This window comes from Solanum stenotomum, chromosome 8 (genome assembly GCF_019186545.1).
Source record: "Solanum stenotomum isolate F172 chromosome 8, ASM1918654v1, whole genome shotgun sequence".
NCBI classification, from domain to species: Eukaryota; Viridiplantae; Streptophyta; class Magnoliopsida; order Solanales; family Solanaceae; genus Solanum; species Solanum stenotomum.
This window is the reverse complement of record NC_064289.1, coordinates 5,581,167-5,601,865: the sequence shown is the minus strand read 5'-3', so window position 1 is coordinate 5,601,865 and position 20,699 is coordinate 5,581,167. Positions and strand designations below refer to the sequence as shown.

The 20,699-nt window shown below is 32.8% G+C and overlaps 3 protein-coding genes and 1 pseudogene across 3 annotated transcripts; 3 read left to right on the top strand and 1 right to left on the bottom strand.

Moving 5' to 3' along the window:
• Nucleotides 1-4,442: 4,442 nt before the first annotated feature.
• Nucleotides 4,443-8,187, top strand: LOC125873186 (NAC domain-containing protein 91-like). Its single transcript, XM_049554076.1, has 6 exons — nt 4,443-4,748; nt 5,651-5,931; nt 6,407-6,712; nt 6,820-7,185; nt 7,314-7,652; nt 7,732-8,187. The coding sequence occupies exons 1-6, from the start codon at nt 4,556-4,558 to the stop codon at nt 8,008-8,010; spliced, it is 1,764 nt and encodes a 587-aa protein (XP_049410033.1). The 5' UTR covers nt 4,443-4,555; the 3' UTR covers nt 8,011-8,187.
• A 962-nt stretch (nt 8,188-9,149) lies between these two features.
• Nucleotides 9,150-13,290, top strand: LOC125874043 (IAA-amino acid hydrolase ILR1-like 5). The gene is made up of 5 exons (XM_049554854.1): nt 9,150-9,559; nt 10,096-10,221; nt 11,164-11,478; nt 12,075-12,203; nt 12,763-13,290. Exons 1-5 carry the CDS (start codon nt 9,218-9,220, stop codon nt 13,141-13,143), a joined length of 1,293 nt encoding a protein of 430 aa, XP_049410811.1. The 5' UTR covers nt 9,150-9,217; the 3' UTR covers nt 13,144-13,290.
• An 872-nt stretch (nt 13,291-14,162) lies between these two features.
• Nucleotides 14,163-15,679, top strand: LOC125874477 (heavy metal-associated isoprenylated plant protein 9-like; annotated as a pseudogene).
• A 330-nt stretch (nt 15,680-16,009) lies between these two features.
• On the bottom strand, nt 16,010-20,496 carry LOC125873191 (protein DOWNY MILDEW RESISTANCE 6-like). Its single transcript, XM_049554082.1, has 4 exons — nt 20,248-20,496; nt 19,759-20,006; nt 16,894-17,218; nt 16,010-16,303 (listed from the first exon to the last, which is right to left on the bottom strand). The coding sequence occupies exons 1-4, from the start codon at nt 20,449-20,451 to the stop codon at nt 16,052-16,054; spliced, it is 1,029 nt and encodes a 342-aa protein (XP_049410039.1). The 5' UTR covers nt 20,452-20,496; the 3' UTR covers nt 16,010-16,051.
• Between the last annotated feature and the right edge of the window lie 203 nt (nt 20,497-20,699).

Here is a 20,699-nt window from a genome sequence, read left to right as displayed (position 1 = left end):
AGGGGTATTTGTGGGTTCTGTCATGTTCTCTACAATTGTGGACCATAGGTTGTTCAACTGGGGTGGATCTAGGTGCTGTCAGGATATTCATTCGAATCAATTTAGAAACCCTATATATAAATATATGATAATTTTTTTTTAAATTTTGTACGTACATATATATATTTTAAATCTCCTGAACACAAATGAGAAAAATAAAGTTTGGCTTAGTGTATTAGGGAATTCAAAATTCAAATTGAGATTTCAAGTGCACTTCATACACTATGCTTTTATTTTTCGAACTCCTTTAGTAAAATTTTTGGATCCGTCAGTGTTGTTCAAGACAGGAAAACAAATTGAATGAATATAGCAATTGGACAAGTTACAAGCATGGTGGGAGCCTAAAAAATTAAACAAAAACCTGAAACTTGTGAATTATTGAAACTATGGTGGGACTTGGTCCTGTTTTGTCTTTGAATGGATGCCGTAAAGCATTGAATAAGTTGGAGTAGATTCAAAAAAATTGATTGCATGTACAGAGTTCAATCCCAGTAAAAAAAAAACTTATCCGAGCCTTGATAGGTATAATTATTCGTAAATAGTGGCCGTCATAACGTTCAAAAATTTAAGTTGAATATCCAATGAAATAGTTGATCGTGATGCACACAAGCTACTTCAAACCTCACCAGGTCTCAAATCCTCTAGTTCCCCTGTCCAAATTAATAAAAGAAGAAAAACTAATTTTTTTTTTAATGAAAATGGTTTGGGAAGTGTGTACTACAGAAATATTATTAGCACAGAAGGTCAGGAATGGCATGTACATATAATTTAACGTTGTCTCCTCCTCCATCCAAATATTGCTCTTTTGATTTGATACTCAATTATTGTTGCACTTTTGAAAATTTTACTCAATTTTTTTGCGATTCCAAACTAAACATTTTGCTACTTTACTCTTCTAGGTGATTCATCCAAGTAAACCTAATTTTGATATGGCGTTATAGAAAAAACACTTAATATAGTGACAAAAGTATGTAATTACAATACAGTTAACATATGTTATCCCATTATTCTAACACTCACGTATTTTTATACATTAGTATTAGTATAAAATTAATTGTTTAGATATTAAAACATTGACTACTATATTTTGATTGATTATTTTTGTGTGTGAAATTGATCTAAACAATAAGAAGTATTTGTACGTTCTTTTGAATGTTTTTACATGTTTAAGGTGCAATTAATATGATATAGTTGAGATATTTCATGGAAAGCCAAAGTCATAATTTTCTATTTTATGATTATATGTAAGTCAAATAGAATAAAATTAGGGTGATCAAATTACAATATTACAAAATACTTAAATTGAAAACCATGTCGAAATATATTTTTTTTTTGTCGAAATAATTTGTTATAGACATGATGTAATATTTTAAAAAAATACCAAATCAAATATTTCAATACCGTATTATATTGTATCATTATCATGTCCGCTCCTACTTTATATATTGTAGTGAAAATATGTAATAGAACCGATAGAGAATCTTTTGAAGTGGTAGTCAAATCGAACTTTAGGATTATGTCACATCTTTTAATATATAATACGGAGTACTTTTGTCACGATCCAAGTCTAGGGCCTAGACGTGACCGGCGAATGGGGAACCCGAAGGAACCCCAAACAAGCCTCATAACGTATCATTACACATCCTTGGTCACAGAAGCAATTAAAANGTCATGATTTTCTATTTTATGATTATATGTAAGTCAAATACGAATAAAATTAGGGTGATCAATTTACAATATTACAAAATACTTAAATTGAAAACCATGTCGAATTTTATTTTTTTTGTCGAAATAATTTGTTAATTGTTATAGACATGATGTAATATTTTAAAAAAAAAACAAATCAAATATTTCAATACCGTATTATATTGTATCATTATCATGTCCGCTTCTACTTTATATATTGTAGTGAAAATATATGTAATAGAACCGATAGAGAATCTTTTGAAGTGGTAGTCAAAACGAACTTTAGGATTATGTCACATCTTTTAATATATATATAATACGGAGTACTTTGGAGCTCTCTAGTCAACTTTAATTTGGGTGTGTAAATCAATCACTTGTTGCTTTTCAAAAGATTAACTACTCTCGTAAATAAATAGTGGCGGAGTCAGAATTTTCAATAAGAGAATTTAAAATCTGAAAAAATAGACACACGAAGTAGACGAAGAGGGTTTGACATCTACTATATATACCTAAAAAAATATTTTAACTATGTATAAATAATATAATATTTCGCCGAAGGGGATTCTGATGAACCCCTCATTGTAAGGTGGCTCCGCCACTGCTCGTAAAAAAAAAAGTTGAGAATAAAAAAGTTCAATCGTCTCATTTGTAAATTATAATAAGAAAATATTAAAGTCAAAATCTAAAATTTTTGAATTCATCATCGAACTTATAATTCATTTTAGCTCTATCCTCGGATCGAGGATAAAAAAATAGTTGATTTTCTAAGAAAGAAAGAAGATAAACAATGTGCAATGCCCTTGGGCCTTGACCAAGACATTTGCGTAGCTTAACGCCTAAGGTTCTCTTCCAATACTTTTCATGATATTAAAATACAACAAACAATACACTAAAAATTGGAGTCTAATTAGGCAAAACAGTGTACTTTTTGTCTGTTTATACTTTCTTCCCACAGACCACTTGTTAATTAGCAAGAATAAGGAAAAAAGATTGAAAATGACATTTTTGTTATTTATTGTGTTTGGTCCAAGACTCAATTGTCTCAAAACTACTCAAGAGGCAATATTGAAATCATGTACAAATGTACTCACACGTTTCAAAATAAGTGATGTTTTAAAATTTTAAGAAGAAATTAATCTTATTCTTTTAAAATGATTCTTGTTTACGTAATCAAGAACCATTAATTAGCTTAAAAAGTATGTTTAAATTCAAAATATCATTTATTTTGAAACGAAGTAAATATCTGTGGACAAATTAATGGTCCACCAAGAACGGACGCCTCACTTATGGGAGTAGGTATACAAGCAATGTACTACTTTAAATTTTGGTAAACATGAGTTAATATCTTCTTCTTCTTTTCTTACTTTTTTATTTATTGATAAATTCTAATTTTTGTCTTTATGATATTTGACTAACCACACTATTTTATTTCTTTGTTTGTGAATGATTATAAAAAAATTAATTGGAAGAATATTTATGTGTTTGACCCCAAAATATAATTAAACTCATACATGAGGGAGCATATTACAGACTTATAATTATAATGTAAATATAAATAGATAAATAAACATGTCTCATCCTTTTAATGACATAAACATATGGATGAGTACTCATAGAAAAAGAAAAAAAACACTCCGCACGAGCAACATTTTGCAAAAAATAATCTCTTATGATCATTCTCAAATTCAACAAAAAAAAATAATTTTCGTAAATATTTTACATGTAAAATAAAAAAATATATAATTTTTTTTTTATAAAAAAACTGCAAAATTAAATTTCTTTAAAATTGTGACTTCTAGAATATTCCTTTAATATAAGCAAGTTAAAGGAATAGGATTGATTGTGAAATGCCCAGTAGTCTCTATTTTATTTTGAGAAAAGGTCCAAAGTAGATTCTAGAAACTTTATAATTTATTTTATATTTTATTTCATTATCTATTGGTCGATAATGTTGTTATTTTCATTCTCGAATATCACTTTTTCACTGATAATTTTCTAGCGTAGAAAATTTAACTTGATTTAATTGAGGTATATTTAATTAATTTCAGTTGGTCAGAAGTATTTTTCGATATTTTTATTTGATCAAGAACATGTTTTTCAATTATATTAGTGGTATGATACTACTACTATTATTGTTGTTGTTGTTGTTATTATTATTATTATATTTCTCTTTACTTAACTAATTGAACTTAAATATACTTCTAAATTCTCGCCAAGTCTAAGAGTGTTTTCAATAATTCTCTCTCGATTTTTTATTAAAAATCTCTTATAGGAGTTTGCATGCTATGTCAGTAATAAATCAGAAGTGTATCTAAGTTTAATTAGTCAAGTAAATAAGTGTTTTTAATACTATCAGTACTTTGAAAACAAAACTAATAATTTACACCATATTGAAGGTTGTTTTCAATAATTTCTTTTTTTTAAGAGAGTGAAATTTAAAATGGTAAAAAATACTAATAATAAAAAAGTTGAAATGGTGACAACTAACTATCAGCAGTAAAATGGTAAAAAATACTAATAATCCGACGTGTACGACTGCTACTGGCACCATGACTGATGACTTGCATCGTTGCCACATTGATAATAATCTGTTTCTACGCGGTATTCTTACGCGGTTTATGTATATTGATTTTAGGTAAATCAAGTCACATCAGTTATGTCACTTTCTAGGATGTTTCCTGTTTAGTATCTATGGAAAATCCCCCATTTCTCATTCAATAAAAGGGTTTTCCACCTCGTCCCTTTATTCATTTTCTCTACTAAGAATCAGCCCTTTTGTCGATTCAGCTTACATCATTTAGTTTTCTGTGTTAAAGTTTGGATCTTGGTAATGACTGTACCTCCGGTGGGCAATCAGGTGGAAGTTCCACCGTTGAATACTTTACCGATTGGATATCGTTTTCGGCCCACGGATGAGGAGCTTATCAATCATTATTTGTGCTTGAAGATCAATGGTTGTCATGACCAAGTGGGTGTTATTCGTGAAATTGATATCTGCAAATTCGAGCCCTGGGATTTGCCTGGTTAGTTCCGTCAACATTTTCTTTTGCCCTCTTTTTAAATCCTTTTTTTCCCTTTTATGTGTGCTGCTGTGTTATTGGTCAGCGATTTCATGTCAAAATCGAATTTTGTAGGAAGGGAAACCAGTATTCACTGAACAATTAGAGAAGTGGTTTGAGTTATGATTCTTGTTGATAGATACACAATCCCTTAAAAGAAAAAAACAATTAGAAGGACAAAGGGGCAATTTGAATTGGCCAAGAAATTTGATTCCTAACTCATCTTTTCAAGAAAAATTTGTGGACTTTGGTGATTGTAAAACCTGATTAACAGCTTTCAGGCCCTTGATCATTTGTGCCTTACTTTTGATTTTGCACGGTAAGTGTAATCGTTTTCTTCGGGTTAGGAGAGTTGATTGCTTTGTGAATAATCAGTTCCATAAGCTCCAGTTACAATTTCGCAGACCGAGTAGCTAATCCTTTTTTACTCCAGATTATGAGCACTCGATCGGATCTCTTTTTCTTTGCTATTTAGGGAAAATGGGTGGGGTAGGGGGAAGGGAAACAATTCTGTTGATGATCCTCACAGTTGAAATAATTGTGATTAGCTTTGCTTTTGGGTGCTTTTGACCTACTTTTAGTAGGAACTTTTGAAATGAATGGATGAAGCTAGATAGTCTTGGTTTTTTGTCTATTGATTATCATTTTTGTAGCAATGTGCTTCCATATGGTATACTCGGTAATGTTTATCACCATATTATTTTTGTCTTAAGAAGTTGAGGGTGCAGCTTTCACTGCACTGACACTTTTTTCTCCTTTGTCCTAGCTCAGAAGCTCCAACACCAACAAAGCCCCTTTGTATTTGTGACTTCGAAGTTCATAGTTGAAAAGAATGTAATGGTATGAATTGTTTCAAATGATTGCAGATTTGTCTGTTGTAGAGTCAAATGACAATGAGTGGTTCTACTTCTGCCCGATAGACAGGAAGTACCAAAATGGGCAGCGATTGAACCGAGCAACAGAACGAGGATACTGGAAAGCTACTGGAAAAGATAGAAACATAGCTACTAGAAAGGGGGCAAAGATTGGGATGAAGAAGACTTTGGTATACTACATTGGGCGAGCTCCTGAAGGGAAGAGGACCAATTGGGTGATCCATGAATATCGTGCAACTGACAAGTCATTGGATGGTTCACACCCTGGACAGGTAGGGACTGAAATCTTTCTTCTCTCTTCAATTTGAACTTCTTTTCATGTATCTTAGTTTTGGGATGGTTTTAGTTAGAAAAAGATTGTTTGTTCCATATGTGAAATTATGGGTTAATCTAATGTACTTGAAGGTATAGTGGTATATTTGGCTGTTTCTTATCTCAGAAAAATCATGTCTTTATATATCAATAGTGTTTACTTAAATGGAGTGGCATATGACTGGTCAGTTTAATTGTAGTTAGTCCACTTATATTCTGTTAGGACAACAAGGGGTTGGGTGCAACATTTTGTGGTGTAGCCATGTAAAGCTTACTTTTTGGCGGGTCCAACATTTTGTGAGATGTCCGAATCAACAACTGTGGATCAGATGCACCATTATTAATTTAATCATTGAAGCTTACTGTTCCATTCCTATTTTGTGATGTAGCAAATTGGGCCATATTAGATTATTAGTAATCATTTTCCTGGTGCAGGGAGCCTTTGTGCTTTGTCGTCTCTTTAAGAAGAATGAATTGAAGCAAGATGAAAATGTCGAAAGTTCACACTTTGATGAAGTTGAACAGCTTGTTTCTTCTCCTGCTGTTGGAAAATCACGAACCAATGATGGATTATCAGCAGTGGCTCTATCTCCAATCATGGAAAGTGAGAGTAATAGAAGTAACCCACCAAAAACCTCTGGAGGCAAAACTCATGACACAAGATTATCTATTAATAGTTGTGGCAATAGTTGCACTGCTGGTGATGCTGAAGATCTGATGTTGGACATAACATCAGGACAAGTAAGTAGAGCAATTCCCATTTCTGCCTTTTTCTTAAATATTGAGTTTTTCATTGCAGACAATTGGTTGAGCTAATATTGTACTTATTTCTTTGCGTCATATTTTAGCCAGATCTCCAGATAGAGGAACTGTTGGGACTCTTTCGTGACCCTTCACCAGAGCCTATTGATTGGTCTCCGTTGCATTCACAGTCGCAGTTGGAGTTTGGATCTTCTATCTCACATGGTACCATGACCAATGAGATAAGCTCTGATCAAAAGGATGTCCAATGTCAGAATGGAATAAATGATCTCAATACTAGTGAGTTTTTAAATTCAATTCTTGTCAGCTCTGATGAGCTTTCCTATGAAGATTCTGAAGTGGAATTGAGGTCAAAATGGTTTGCCTCGAACAGTATTCACACTATAACAAGGGCACCAGTTAAGGACTCTGGAATGTGTAGTGTGTTGAAGTCACAAGTCACACAAGAGCCAGTAAGTGGAACTCTATAGGGGTCTTTCAGTTTCTTGCATTTGTGAGTTGTCTCAAGACGTCAGTTACTTGAAACTTTTTAACTGTTTTTTAGAGAACTGATCTTCTGCTGCTATTCTTTTTGTCCCAGGTTAGGAGAGATTTATTTAAACATTGTGGAGAGACTGCAGTAATGAGAGAGGTTAATTCTGTTGCAACCACAGTGGACGAGGTGTTTGCAACACCTTATGTTCGCAATGATCACTCAATGGGGAATGTAGGCACTGATTCTGCTTTTGGAATAACACGAAGGACTCGGCAAGTGCAGAATCAACCTGACGACAGCCAGCTGGGATCTGGAATGCAAGGAACTACTGTTAGAAGAATACGTTACCAAGTGAAACTTCAAGCTGGAAGAGTAGAGTATCGCATGCCGACTGATTCTGATCAGGGTGGAGCAAATCATGAAGGACTGTCAACTGTATCTGAGGTAAGTCTCCCTAATCCCTCATGAAAAAAAGGGCTAAAAGATGACACATTGACATATATTTAATAATTGGTATGTGCAGAGTGAAAAGTTCTTCAATGAAGAAGCTTCTACTCCGAGTGCTGCAATCTCCAGCGATGAGACACAAGATACCATGTGCAAAGAATTTAAAGGGGATTGTCAAATGGCTGAAGACTTGAGTGCAAATGTGAAAGATACAAATGGTTTAAAGAGAGCAGCATCGTCTTCGTTTTCATTAAGTTTCTACATATCCAAGGTGCTCGCGGTTGCAAGTTTACTCATGGTCTTCTTAGGTGTTTTGGGATGCTTTAAGCTGAGACAGAGTGCATCCAAATTGTAGCTTTTTGTAACTGGCTGAACATGTTTTGTTGATTTTATCTCCTTTTCAAATACTGCAAAGGAGCTAAAGTTGAGAAAACTTAGAAGTTACTAGTGTATATTTTATATTATAATTAGCTTGTTTTGTACATTACTAGTACTATATTGTGTAAGGAGATCTAGTTAATTTAGACTTTTTTCCCAAAGATTTGCATTTGGCATTTTGATTTCACCTGCTTGATTATTCTACCTTCCCTCAATATATATGGACATCTCCTTGGTTCTGCTCAAAAAATGCAATAACGTCTGTCTGCTAGGTGAAGAAATCCCATATCGTTATTAAGTGCATTTCCCCATATTATCAGATCTTCGTCATTCTTGTGCTCTTCATTTGCTAGAAAATCGTTACATTGATTCCCCCTCTCATTATATTTACTTTGGAAAGTCACATGACTTTGTCCTCTTATTACAAATGTTTTAGCCAGTTACTGAATATTTTATTTATAGAAATTCTGATTTAATGTACTTCCTGTTGTAAATTGATAAACAATAAAATAATATAAAACGATGAAATATAGAGAATAGTTGTAGAGTTTTTGTCATTCAAGTGTGTATTTGTGAAAGGTGAAGACTACCCATTTATATGATTGTACAAATCATCCTTCAGTTACATATCTCAAGTAATACGTTATTAATTAGATACAAATATGATAAATGATCCATTGAATGAACATCCACAATTACTAAATTCATAACATCATGTAGTAGTTTTTTATTATATAAAGAGTAGCTTGTAATGTCGGTCCATTTTAATTATCTTGTTTACTTAAAGTAAGAGATTTGAAATTATTGTCATTTAAAAAAAATCAATATATAGATCAATTATTAATATCCATTTTTATCGTTATTCAATAAATGTGGAAACAAATTATTTTGGTGAAAGTACTATTAGATTGAGATTGTAACAAATAAAAATAATTTAGTCAAATTACTTTTTTTCGTTAATATTTGTACTTCGTACGTTACCTCATTCTACTTTTTTTACGATCTCGCAATTTAGCTTCCTAAAAAATACGAAAAAAAAATATGACAAGTAAAATAGATCATATTCTCCGCCATTGTTAGAATATATCCAATAAAAGTCGTCGGTCGTTTGTTCATTTTACTTGTGTAAAGAACGATTAGATGAATCATCAACTACCGCAAAATCACACAGAAAAACTGGCAAAATGTTCACATTTTCTCCAATTTTAGTACTCCTATTACTTTTCTGCTTCAGCTTACTGTATTCAGTTCAAGGCAGCTACTTTGATCAAGAATTTGTTAAGCAGATACTGAGTTCAGCAAGTAAAGATAAAGATTGGTTAGTATCCATAAGAAGGAAAATTCATGAATACCCAGAACTCAGATTTGAAGAACATAATACTAGTGCTCTGATTCGTAGTGAACTTGATAAGCTTGGGGTTTATTATGAATACCCTTTTGCAAAAACTGGTATTGTTGCTCAAATTGGCAATGGTTCTCCCCCTGTTGTTGCTTTGCGAGCTGATATGGATGCCCTTCCTATGCAGGTTTCTCCTAGTTACTTATGTACAAAAAGATTCTTTTTTTTCCTTAGTTACATGGTATTCCCTGTGTTTCAGTTTGTTTGTCTGGTTTTGATTTGGGAAGAACTTAAAGAAAGTAACAAAACTTTTGAAGATATATTGAATTTACTAAAATATCATATAATCTTGTGATCTTATAGATGCCATGTGAAAATTTAGAATTAAAGATTTGTCAAATGAAACAGATATTCGTTTTGAAATGGACTTAAAAGGAAAGTAAAACAGATAAATTGAAACTGGGTGAGCATAATTTCTAAACATCCTTGCACCCTTCTACCTCCGCCCTGAGTTGGGCGGTATCAAATCTAGAGGATTCAATATTAGTTAGATTGTTTTTACACTGGTTGTCAGCTTGTCACAATCCTCCAACTTTATTTGGAGTTGTGACAGACTATGCTTTATGAAGATTATATAGGGGGAGTTATAAAGAGATAATTAGTACTGTGCATATTTAAGTGTGAAATGTCTCTGGTATTGATCTCAAATGAATATAACCGTAGGAACTTGTTGAATGGGAACATAAGAGCAAAATTAATGGCAAAATGCATGGATGTGGACATGATGCTCATACGACGATGCTTCTTGGTGCTGCTAAGCTGCTGAATGAACGGAAGGACAAACTTAATGTGAGTTCTTTTGATGTTTGGTTTAAAGGAAATTTACTCTTCACTAGTACTGATTCATTTGGAATGCAACTTGTGCTTGTGACATGAGAACTGAGCTTTTTCAAGTGGTGAACAATGGTTGAGTTAACATCATGTGTTACTTTTCTTCTCTTCAAACTTCTAAAGGCCTCACAATTAGAGGGATAGTTTGATTCCCTGAATTCTTCCTTTAAGCTCGTAGAGACCTTATCAAGGCCTAGAAGGAACTTAGAGATTTTCTCCTTTTCAAAAATATCCTTGTAGCTTCTGGCATCTCCTGGCTTTCAGAATCAGGACTTTCAAAAGTAGCTAGTTGTTTCCAGAAACGGCCGAGAGCACAATAATGTTTGTAACTGACATATCACCTTGTGGGAGATCATGTGGAGCACTAGTCAAAAAAGTCAAGTTACATTTTTATTGTCTTAATATCATAATTTGTCTTCTTTGGAACAGTCTGAACTTCATAGGTCAGAAGAGGGAAGTTTCCTTATTTAATTGTCGATGTTGCTAAGTAACTACAATATGACCATATTGTTCTTTGATTCTCAAAATCTGAATATGGGTCATCCTTCCCTAGAGGACTAGTAGTGCACTAGGAAGGATGATCTAATTATTTTCGAAGGGCACTTACCATTTCTTGGATCTCTTTATGTATAACTACATATGCTTCATCTTGCATATATCCATCAGAACATTCTGTTTTGAACCACACTCTTTGCTCACTTGTCAGTCTGTAATTGTCTGAATGATACTACTAGATTTTTCTTTTCAACTTCGTAAGGATACATATGTCACATGACACTCCAAAAGTACTGTTCAAATTCACCTAATCTGCTTGGTCCTTTGTGTGGCATCATACAATATCAGTCTATATCTCTTTTTGCTAAACTCAATATTATTGTAATTCTTTTGTAAACCACAAAGGGAACCGTCAGACTTGTTTTCCAACCTGCGGAGGAAGGAGGAGCTGGTGCAAATCATATGATAAAGGAAGGAGCTCTAGGTGATGCAGAAGTTATATTTGGTATGCATGTTGATTTTAAAAGACCTACAGGGGGCATTGGCACTAGTCCTGGACCCCTTTTAGCTGCCGTTTGCTTCTTTGAAGCAAAAATAGAAGGAAAAGGTGGGCATGCTGCACAACCCCATGAAGCTGTGGATCCAATACTTGCTGCATCATTTGCAATTGTGGCATTGCAGCAGCTCATCTCAAGAGAAGTAGATCCCCTTCATAGTCAAGTACACACCTTAATCTCAATTTTTGTCCATTGAGCATTCTCAAAGCGAGGCAAAAAAACATGTTAGCGCTTTGCCTCTCTTAATTGTGCTTCAGTGTCATCATTAAAGCTCTAAGACATACTTTTCCTTGCAAATGAAGGTTTCCTAAAGAGACGACACTAAACAATTGATATTACACTTTATCGTTATTTTTTTTCCAGTTTATTTGTCCATATATTTGTTAGTAATGTTTATTATTATTAGTTTTATGCTTAACATATATATATTGTGGTCTTTTTTCGTTTGTGCCTTTTTTCGTTAAAGCCCATGCTTTTGTGCTTAAAGACCCAATGGTGAATAGACCTAAGAGCTTTATTGCACTCATGATAACACTGGTCCAATCCTTTGTCTTCTATTTTCCTTGAAGATGTTTACCTCATAAGAAGTGTACATAATGGTATGTTTAATATTATATAGGAACATGTATTCCCTTTACGAACATTTTTTGTTTTTAACAACTCATTAGTTTTGAGGTGGAAGCTGTATGATGTTTGAGACCTCAAGCCTCGTTTGATAGTTAGTCTTACTGATATTGAAATACTCACTTCTGCCTGAAGGTTCTTTCTGTTACTTATGTCAGAGGTGGATCAGCATCAAATGTAATTCCATCATATGTTGAATTTGGGGGAACTCTGAGGAGTCTAACGACTGAAGGCTTGTTTCAACTTCAAAAGAGGGTGAAAGAGGTACTTTGTTGAACCTTGGCTCTTGTTAACTATCAACATCTACCAACTAGATTTTCTGGCTGTTTCCTTAACATGTAGTATGTGTTACAAATTTAATGATTTTTTTAATAGCCTTTAACAGATGGCCTTCTAAGGCCATTGGAAAATGATGGGTTACATGTACCTATGTAATGAACTAACAAGATTAAGGATGACTTCTTGAACACGTATCAAAACCCTTTCTCCAGCAAAATGAATGACCAAACTAATGGCGTTCCTGCAGTTTCCTTCCACAAGTAGGGTATGGGGAGGGTGGAATGTACACAGACCTTACCCCTTCTTGCGTAGGTAGAGAGGTTTTTTTCGATATTCCCTCGGCTCAAGGCCAGCATAAACACAACATATATGGAAATCACTATTGAATCCTTCATTTCTTGATATACTGTTGCAGTAGATTCTAATTGTCTTCAATGTCCAGTATCAATGAAAATGCTTCAAGTTCTTTCTAATAAGAACAGAACCTAGACTTCTCGTAGTAATTTGGTGCACATTTGAAATACATATTTATATGAGCCTGCAGGTAATTGAAGGACAGGCAGCTGTGCATAGGTGTAAGGCGTACATTGACATGAAAGAGGAGGATTTCCCAGCATATCCAGCTTGCACAAATGATGAGAACTTACATCAACATGTAGAGAGGGTTGGCAAACTTGTGCTTGGTTCGGAGAATGTTGGGGAAATTGAAAAGGTCATGGCAGGTGAGGACTTTGCTTTCTATCAACAAGTGATTCCTGGAGTTATCTTTCAAATAGGGATCAGAAATGAAAAGTTGGGCTCTACCCACGCCCCACATTCCCCTCATTTCTTTCTTGACGAGGATGTCCTTCCAATTGGAGCAGCAATGCACACAGCCATAGCAGAGATGTATCTGAACGATTACCAACATCCCACTGCAGTTTAGATAATAACATTATTGTTTGATGGTCTCTTGAGTTGCATAAATGTTCCAATTACTCGTTCATTCTGCACATTGTATATAATACAACATAAATAAGCAAATCTAATGCGGTGATGACCATCTGTTCATGTGGCCCATTTCCATTTTCTTGTTGCCATGGTTGCTCTTGTGCTCTTTAAAAATTTCTCTTATGCAACAGGGCATCAAGTAGTTAAATATGTAGATCTAAATGCAGTTACAAAATGAATAATGACAGTAGTCTGACACTGTATATGCAAAATATAGTGCAAGTTACTGTTTTTATGGCAGAATTTAATATTTGTTCATATTTTATGGATTTCTTGATGCATAAAGTTACTAGGTTCGACAAAACCCCGTTGACTAAAGATTTTCTGTTGATATTCTTTCTCTTTTTTATTTTTGCCCCTACGAGAGGGGGCAGGGGTTTGGAATGTAAAATTGAAAGAACCCATGTGAGACCAACTTTGAAGAATGAAGATCTTTACACTCAAATCATTAGCACTTTAGCATCCCCAAAGTTTCATACAACCCAATTTTGTTCAACTTACGAAGTTGTATTGCAACTTCTTTAATAACAATAATGTTCAGGTCAACTTGCATACACTTCGATTAATTCCATCAGATACCTGCTACTACCTCTACTAACACAGATACCATGTAACTCTGTCCAACTATCACTTAGTGATTTTACCTCCAGTGAGATTTGAACTTGATTACTCATGGTTTTCGACCTACTTTATAAGATTATTCTCTGTGCTATTTATATTCTTTATGTCCATAAATTTAGGTATCCCCTGCTTTGTGGAATCCCCTTTATCCTTCCTCTTCCTCTGCCTCCTGAATATAGTTCCAACTAATATACAAAAAGGAGGAATCAAATAGGATTACAATTAAGAGGTACCCTTTATGCAGATAGTTTCCCTGCATGTGCTTTGCCATTGCACAGAGTTAGGCTTTTTGCATACAATTTTGCAAACTCATATTTTCCTTTTATATATTGTAGTTTGATTCTCGTCGTTTTCAGTCTATAAAAGCTTGGTAGCTGGTTTCTCCTTACTACTCATCAGCAGAGACAATGAGTAAAGAAGCCAAAAAGGTTAGTCACATTTTCCTTTTTTGAATTTATTTCATCTTTGTCAATATGAGAAAATGTTCACATAATGGATTGTTATGTTTGATAGGAGCTCGTTAAGGAACCGAAAATAGAGAAAATGGAGGATGAGAAGACAGAAGAACTAAAACAACATTCTCCTTTAATTTTGTGTATAGACTTGCATTGTTTAGGATGTGCCAAGAAGATTGAGAGGACCATTTCAAAGATGAGAGGTTTCTATCCTACTCTAGTCACTTTGCTTGTAACGTTCTAGTCAGTTTGTGTGCACCTTGACTATTCCACTGTGTTTTTGCGTTTTTTCTTTCTGACGTTATTTTAGACAAGCATCATATCTATATTCAAATGAAGCATGAGTAGACAGAGTAATGATAGATATGGAGCAAAACCAAGTGACGATAAACGGAGTGATTGAACCACAAGCATTGTGCACCAGGATTGTTAAGGAAACAAAGAGAACAGCAAAAGTATTTTCGCCTTTGCCACAAGCTGAGGATGAACCTATTCCTGAAGTTGTTTCTTCACAGGCAATCTTTTTTTACTCGTACAGTATAATTTTTCGCTGAAGAATATACATAAAGATCATAAATGTAAATGTTTGATCCTTGTTTTAATACCTTTTCAGGTTAACAGATTGACGACAGTTGAGCTTATTGTTAACATGCATTGTGAAGCATGTGCCAAACAGCTTAAAAGAAAGATTCTAAAAATGAGAGGTATATAAACGAGTTCTTTTGTGTATTTACCTAGCCATTTTGAGTACGCGGATTCAGAATTTTAAGTTAGTACATGTGAAATGTCACAGTAAGTATAACTTTTGTGTCTACTAATAATCTTCTGCATGATTAATTTAGGGGTGAGAACCGCGGAAACAGATCTGACCTTAGGGAAAGTAATTGTAAAAGGAAGCATGGACGCCAACAAGCTCGTTGATTATGTCTACAGACGAACTAAAAAGCAGGCCAAAATTGTCCTTCAACATGAACCCCGGAAGCATAAGGAAGAACCAAAGAGTGAAGATCCAAATCCAGATGAAGAAGCTAAGAAACTCGAAGAGGAAGACAAGAAAGAAGGCGGCGAAGACAGTAGCATGGCATCAGAGGGAGAAGAAATCATCAATAAGATGATGTATTATTGCCAACCACTTTATGTCACTGAAAGAATCCCACCTCCTCAGCTCTTCTCCGATGAAAATCCTAATGCATGTTGCCTAACGTAACCAATAATAATAGGTACGTGAAAGATCATTTTCATCTATTCAAATTGTAAGTGATCATAGGAGATCATTTTCTCAGAGTTTCATGATATCGTGGGATGAGACTCTCCTATGTTTCTTCTGCATTTTTATATCAGCCAATGCAATTTCATCTTTCCCAGTTTGATTCCACATATAAAACAGGGGTGCAAGCACCATAATGCCAGAGGAAAAGAACAAAATTTACATACTTTAAGTATCATTATTTTGCGAGTTCCATACCTGAACTATTAGGTGATTGTTTCCTACCTATACTAATTATTAAAAATATAAGAGAAGATGAAGCTTTTGGTAAGGTAAATAATTGTACAAATCTCCCAGCACATTATTTATTAGATAGCTTGCTCGATCGATCAGTAGCTTCGTTAGAAAATCACATATATAGACAAATATAATAATTCTTTATATTGTCGATGTATAATTTGATTAATTTCCAAACACATTTATTAGATGACCTGATGGAATGATAACTGTGTGATAACCCACACTTAGGTCGATACAAAAGTTTTAAACTCATACAAGTACTAGGTTCCATCGTTCTTGAAAAGTTCTAAACAATATTCCTGGTCTAAATTCCTGCTCCAAAATTTGTCATAATATTCAGTATAAGTGAAATCTCGATAAATGGCTGAAGATCCATCTTCAATTAAGTTTTTTGGAGCACTGATAATGGAACAATCATTGGGACAGAGGAAAGAAGCCACAGACATCCTTGCTTTGTCTGAATTTACAATAGCTCTATGCCATATACTTTTATACTTTCCATTACTCAATGCCTGCACGACAAATAATTATTTAATCTAAAAGTTTAAGCTGCTAGATATAATTTTATTTAATTAGTTGTATTTTCAAGACACCCACACCACCACCATGATGTGCAAGTTTGATATCATAGGTCAAGCATGTAAAAATTCTTTTTAAAATAATGAATAGTATATAGTGAAACTTGAAGAACCACCATGTTGAATTGTGTGTAACTTGTCATAAAAACTTAATTAACTAAGTTGTTAGAGATTATACATGTTTATTTACTTAAAAATGACATTTTTCAATATTGACCACAGCAATAGGTAATTAATTGTAATATGTCTCATATGAAAAATAGGGTAATTAATAACATGTTATTAAAGGTATATACGTTGCATTAGTGTAGATAACTTAAATATTTTACTCCCTCTTTGTTTTTCAGAAGTTTATTTTATAAAAATTAAAATAATCAAAAACTATACGAAAAGTACAATATAGGTGTAAGTAAGTTTTCTAGTGTCAATCAAAGTTTACTTATTTTGAATCTCGAAAAGTAAAATGTACCAGATAAATTGCGATAGATGGAATAGTTATATGAAATAGAATAGTCATGTTTTACCTCCAATTGATCACCAAGATTGATGACAAAGGCATCAGGTTGAGGTTTAATAGATAACCATTCTCCATCCTTAAGAACTTGAAGGCCAGCCACTTGCAAATCTTGAAGAAGAATTGTAATTGCATTTGGATCTGTATGGGCTGGTAACCCATAAGTTAGTTCAGGTTGTGGACATGGAGGATAAAAATTGATAGCCATATGTTGTCCTTGTTCACCCAACACATTTTTAATACAATCTTTTTCAAGCCCTAGGCTCTCTGATATTGCTTCTTCTAATCTATATCCAAGTTGTCTAACTTCCATGCAATATTTGCTCACTATTTCCCTAAGCAATTGAAGAACATAAATTAGACTCCTCTTTCAATTTAAAACAGAATGAAACGTCTATAAATGGTGAGACGTTGATCACGCATGAAATACATATGTTGTAGTAGAAATGTTCTCGCTTTTTACCCCTACAAACACAATCATTTTGGTTCCGGATTCTAGAAAATTAATACTAATATCGTTTTAATTTTTAAGAAAAGAGTTTTAGCTTTTAAATAATAAATAAAAATATTTTCAAGGATACTGTTTTTTTTTTTTTTTACAAAAGAATAAAATAAAAATCAGACACCATAGTAGTTGTCTGCTAGTGACTAGCAACTGACAAAGGAATCAATCATTCATCACATGATTTTATCGCTACCACCATCACATGGTTTTATTTTATCATTGGTTCACTTTTATTATTTCATAAAGAAATTATAAAATAATATATATATAAAATTATAATACTCATATAAATAATAGTATGTAATGTAAATCCATTTTTATTAATATAAGTAAACAAGAAAAAGTGAACGGAACAATTGAAAATTATTGCGTCATCAGTCTATGTATTCCACGACGTCATGAAATATATAAAATTAACAGCTGAGCTGTAGGGACTAGGACAGTCAGAAGTGATGCATCGACAATGAAAAAGGGCCCAAACAAATACACAACCCCTTAAACTTGTCCTCATTTTTCATTTTGGCACTCCAATTTAGCCTTGTTCTATTTTAACCCTTAAACTCCATTTTTTCTGTACCATTTAAACACTAATACTAATTTTTATGATTTTTTTTTTATTTATGTTCTTCAATTGTAATTTTTTATTTTAAAAAAATAGACGTGTGTCTGTTAGTTTTCGTAAAAAAATTAAACATTCGCGAACAAACATAAAATTTTTCAAACAATAATATTATTTTTTGAGATTTCTCTGTATTTTTGCATGAAAGTAAATTGACGAAAGTTTTTTGATTTTCTTTCTTAAACATTCAATTAAATTAAATAACACTACTTATTTATTATTTCTTATTTTAACGCAAATACTCACTTTTTATTTTTAATATAAATCAATACGAATAAAAAAACTCATCTTCAATATGAGTAAAAAAGACTCTTGTTCATTGCTAATAACACGACTAAAAAATGTTAAAATTCGACTGACTTTAATTTGTTAGGTTGTCGGTGATTTTTAAGAAAGAAAAACAACACAATTTCGTTAGTTATTTTTCACATAAAAAAACATAAAACTCTTAAAAAGAAATTATTATTTTTTAAAAAGAATTATTTTTTGTTAATTTTTATTTTTTTTAACTAAAATTAACTGACAAATGTCGATTTAAAATAAGAAGTTGCAATTGAAAAATATATATAAAAATAAAGAAATCATAAAAATAGTATTTCGTGTTAAAATGATACATAAAAAATGGAGTTTAATGGTTAAAATGGAACAATGCTAAGTTTGAGTGCCAAAATGAAAAATGAGGGCAAGTTAGAGGGGTTGTATATGTGTTTGGCCTTAAAAACGACTTGACTAAAATAACACTTGTACGCAAATTAAAATCACAGAGATTTGGAATAATATACTCCATAAAACATCTAGTACGACTTTAAATATTTTGATTAACTAGTTTACAAAATATATATTACATATATCAATTCATATATTTTATACTAACAAATTAATTGATCGAACGGTACAATTAGATAAAAAGTCCAATAGATAATTTTTTTTGAAAAAGGTCGGCAGAGCCGGTGTAGAATTATCAATAGCAAAAAAATATTGGATAGATTTGAGTCGTTTTCTTTGTGAAGCAACATAAAATTTGACATAATCTAATTAATTAGTGTACCTAATTGCCGGTACAACACTTACTAATTAAACAGAAACAACCTAAACACGTAATTACAAATAATTTACCTAGATAGGTACATAAACAGTTTAGATACGTGACAATCAAAATGACGACTAGTTAGAAACAAGAAAAAAAAAAAGGGAAAAAGGATAAATATACCCCGAATTATCGTAAATGATATCCAAATATCCTCCATCATACTTTTGGAACATTGATGCCTCTGTCGTCTAAAAACTAGAGCATATATACCCTTTATACTAACGGATGTCATAATCTTATCCACAGATCCGACATCTATTAAATATCGGATCGACGGATAAGATCCGTATTTAGTCTTCCATTAGAGTGAAGGGCATATATGCTCTAGTTTTTGGACGGCAGGGGCACCAATGCCCCCAAAAGTATGACGGAGGATATCTGCATACCATTCACAATAGTTTGAGGATATATTTGTGCTTTTTCCCAAAAAATAAAATTACGCGGTGACAAAGCAAAAAATAGACAAGTTAGAGATATGACTAAAAACTTGCAAAAAAACAACTTAGATACGGGATAAGTACGTTTCATGTAGAGTCATCATTTACAGAAAATGAATTTGGATTGATAAATAAACAGGAAATTAAATGAAAGAAAAAAATGATTTGACAATGACATATGAATGAACTAATACTTAATTTTAATGAAAATTAAAATTAATTACCTGAAAGAAGGAGGATTAGAAGGCCATTCAGGGGCATATTTGTCCAAAGGATAACAGTGTAGCCTAAGATAATCTCTCCAATTATGAACAGTTTCCTTCTTAACATTAAAACTAGTTGATAATCTCATAGTCTTTGATGGATCATCTGAGTACAATTTCATCTTTTCTTCAACTGGTAGCTTAAAAAATTCATGAGCTACCCCTAACATTTCATCCATTACCTTCTTTGATACACCGTGATTTATCACCTGATAAAAAATAATCCAAAATGACTACTCGTTAATCTATTAGAACTGCATAAAAAGTACTATATATAATTTAAAACATTTGAAAAAATGTGATCAAAGAAACCTCCAAATAGTATTGTTGCTATATGAATTGAAACGGAAACAATACAACATATCTGAAAGGATTGAATGTACGAATATCTTATAAATAAAAGGGAAAAACCATTATGCATAAGTGAAGTGAAATGAGAAAAAAAGGAACCTGGAAAAACCCATAAAGACGACAAGCTTCGCCAATTTGATGAACGATAACGTTCTTATCAGTACAAGACATATCGATAACTGGAACAAGATCATCACGATCAACAACTTCAGACATGCGGGGTCTTTGAGATTCAGGTCGAACGTAAGATTCAGGAAGGGTTGAATGGTTGAATCCACTGGAAAGAACACTTGTTGTTTTCATTATGTTTAAGAACACAAAAATAGAGATGTAATGCAAGAACTAGAATATTAATATTGCTCGATCGAAATGTACAAGTTGTTTCATTGAAGCTCAAACTAGCTAATATATATATGATAATAATATCAAAACACGTATATTTTAAATATTGTGGGCTTGTTTTTTTTTTTTTTTTTCACGTGAACCAAATCACGATAATTTTGATTAGCTTGTAGAAATTAATTGGTTCACATTTTACAGACTTGATTAAA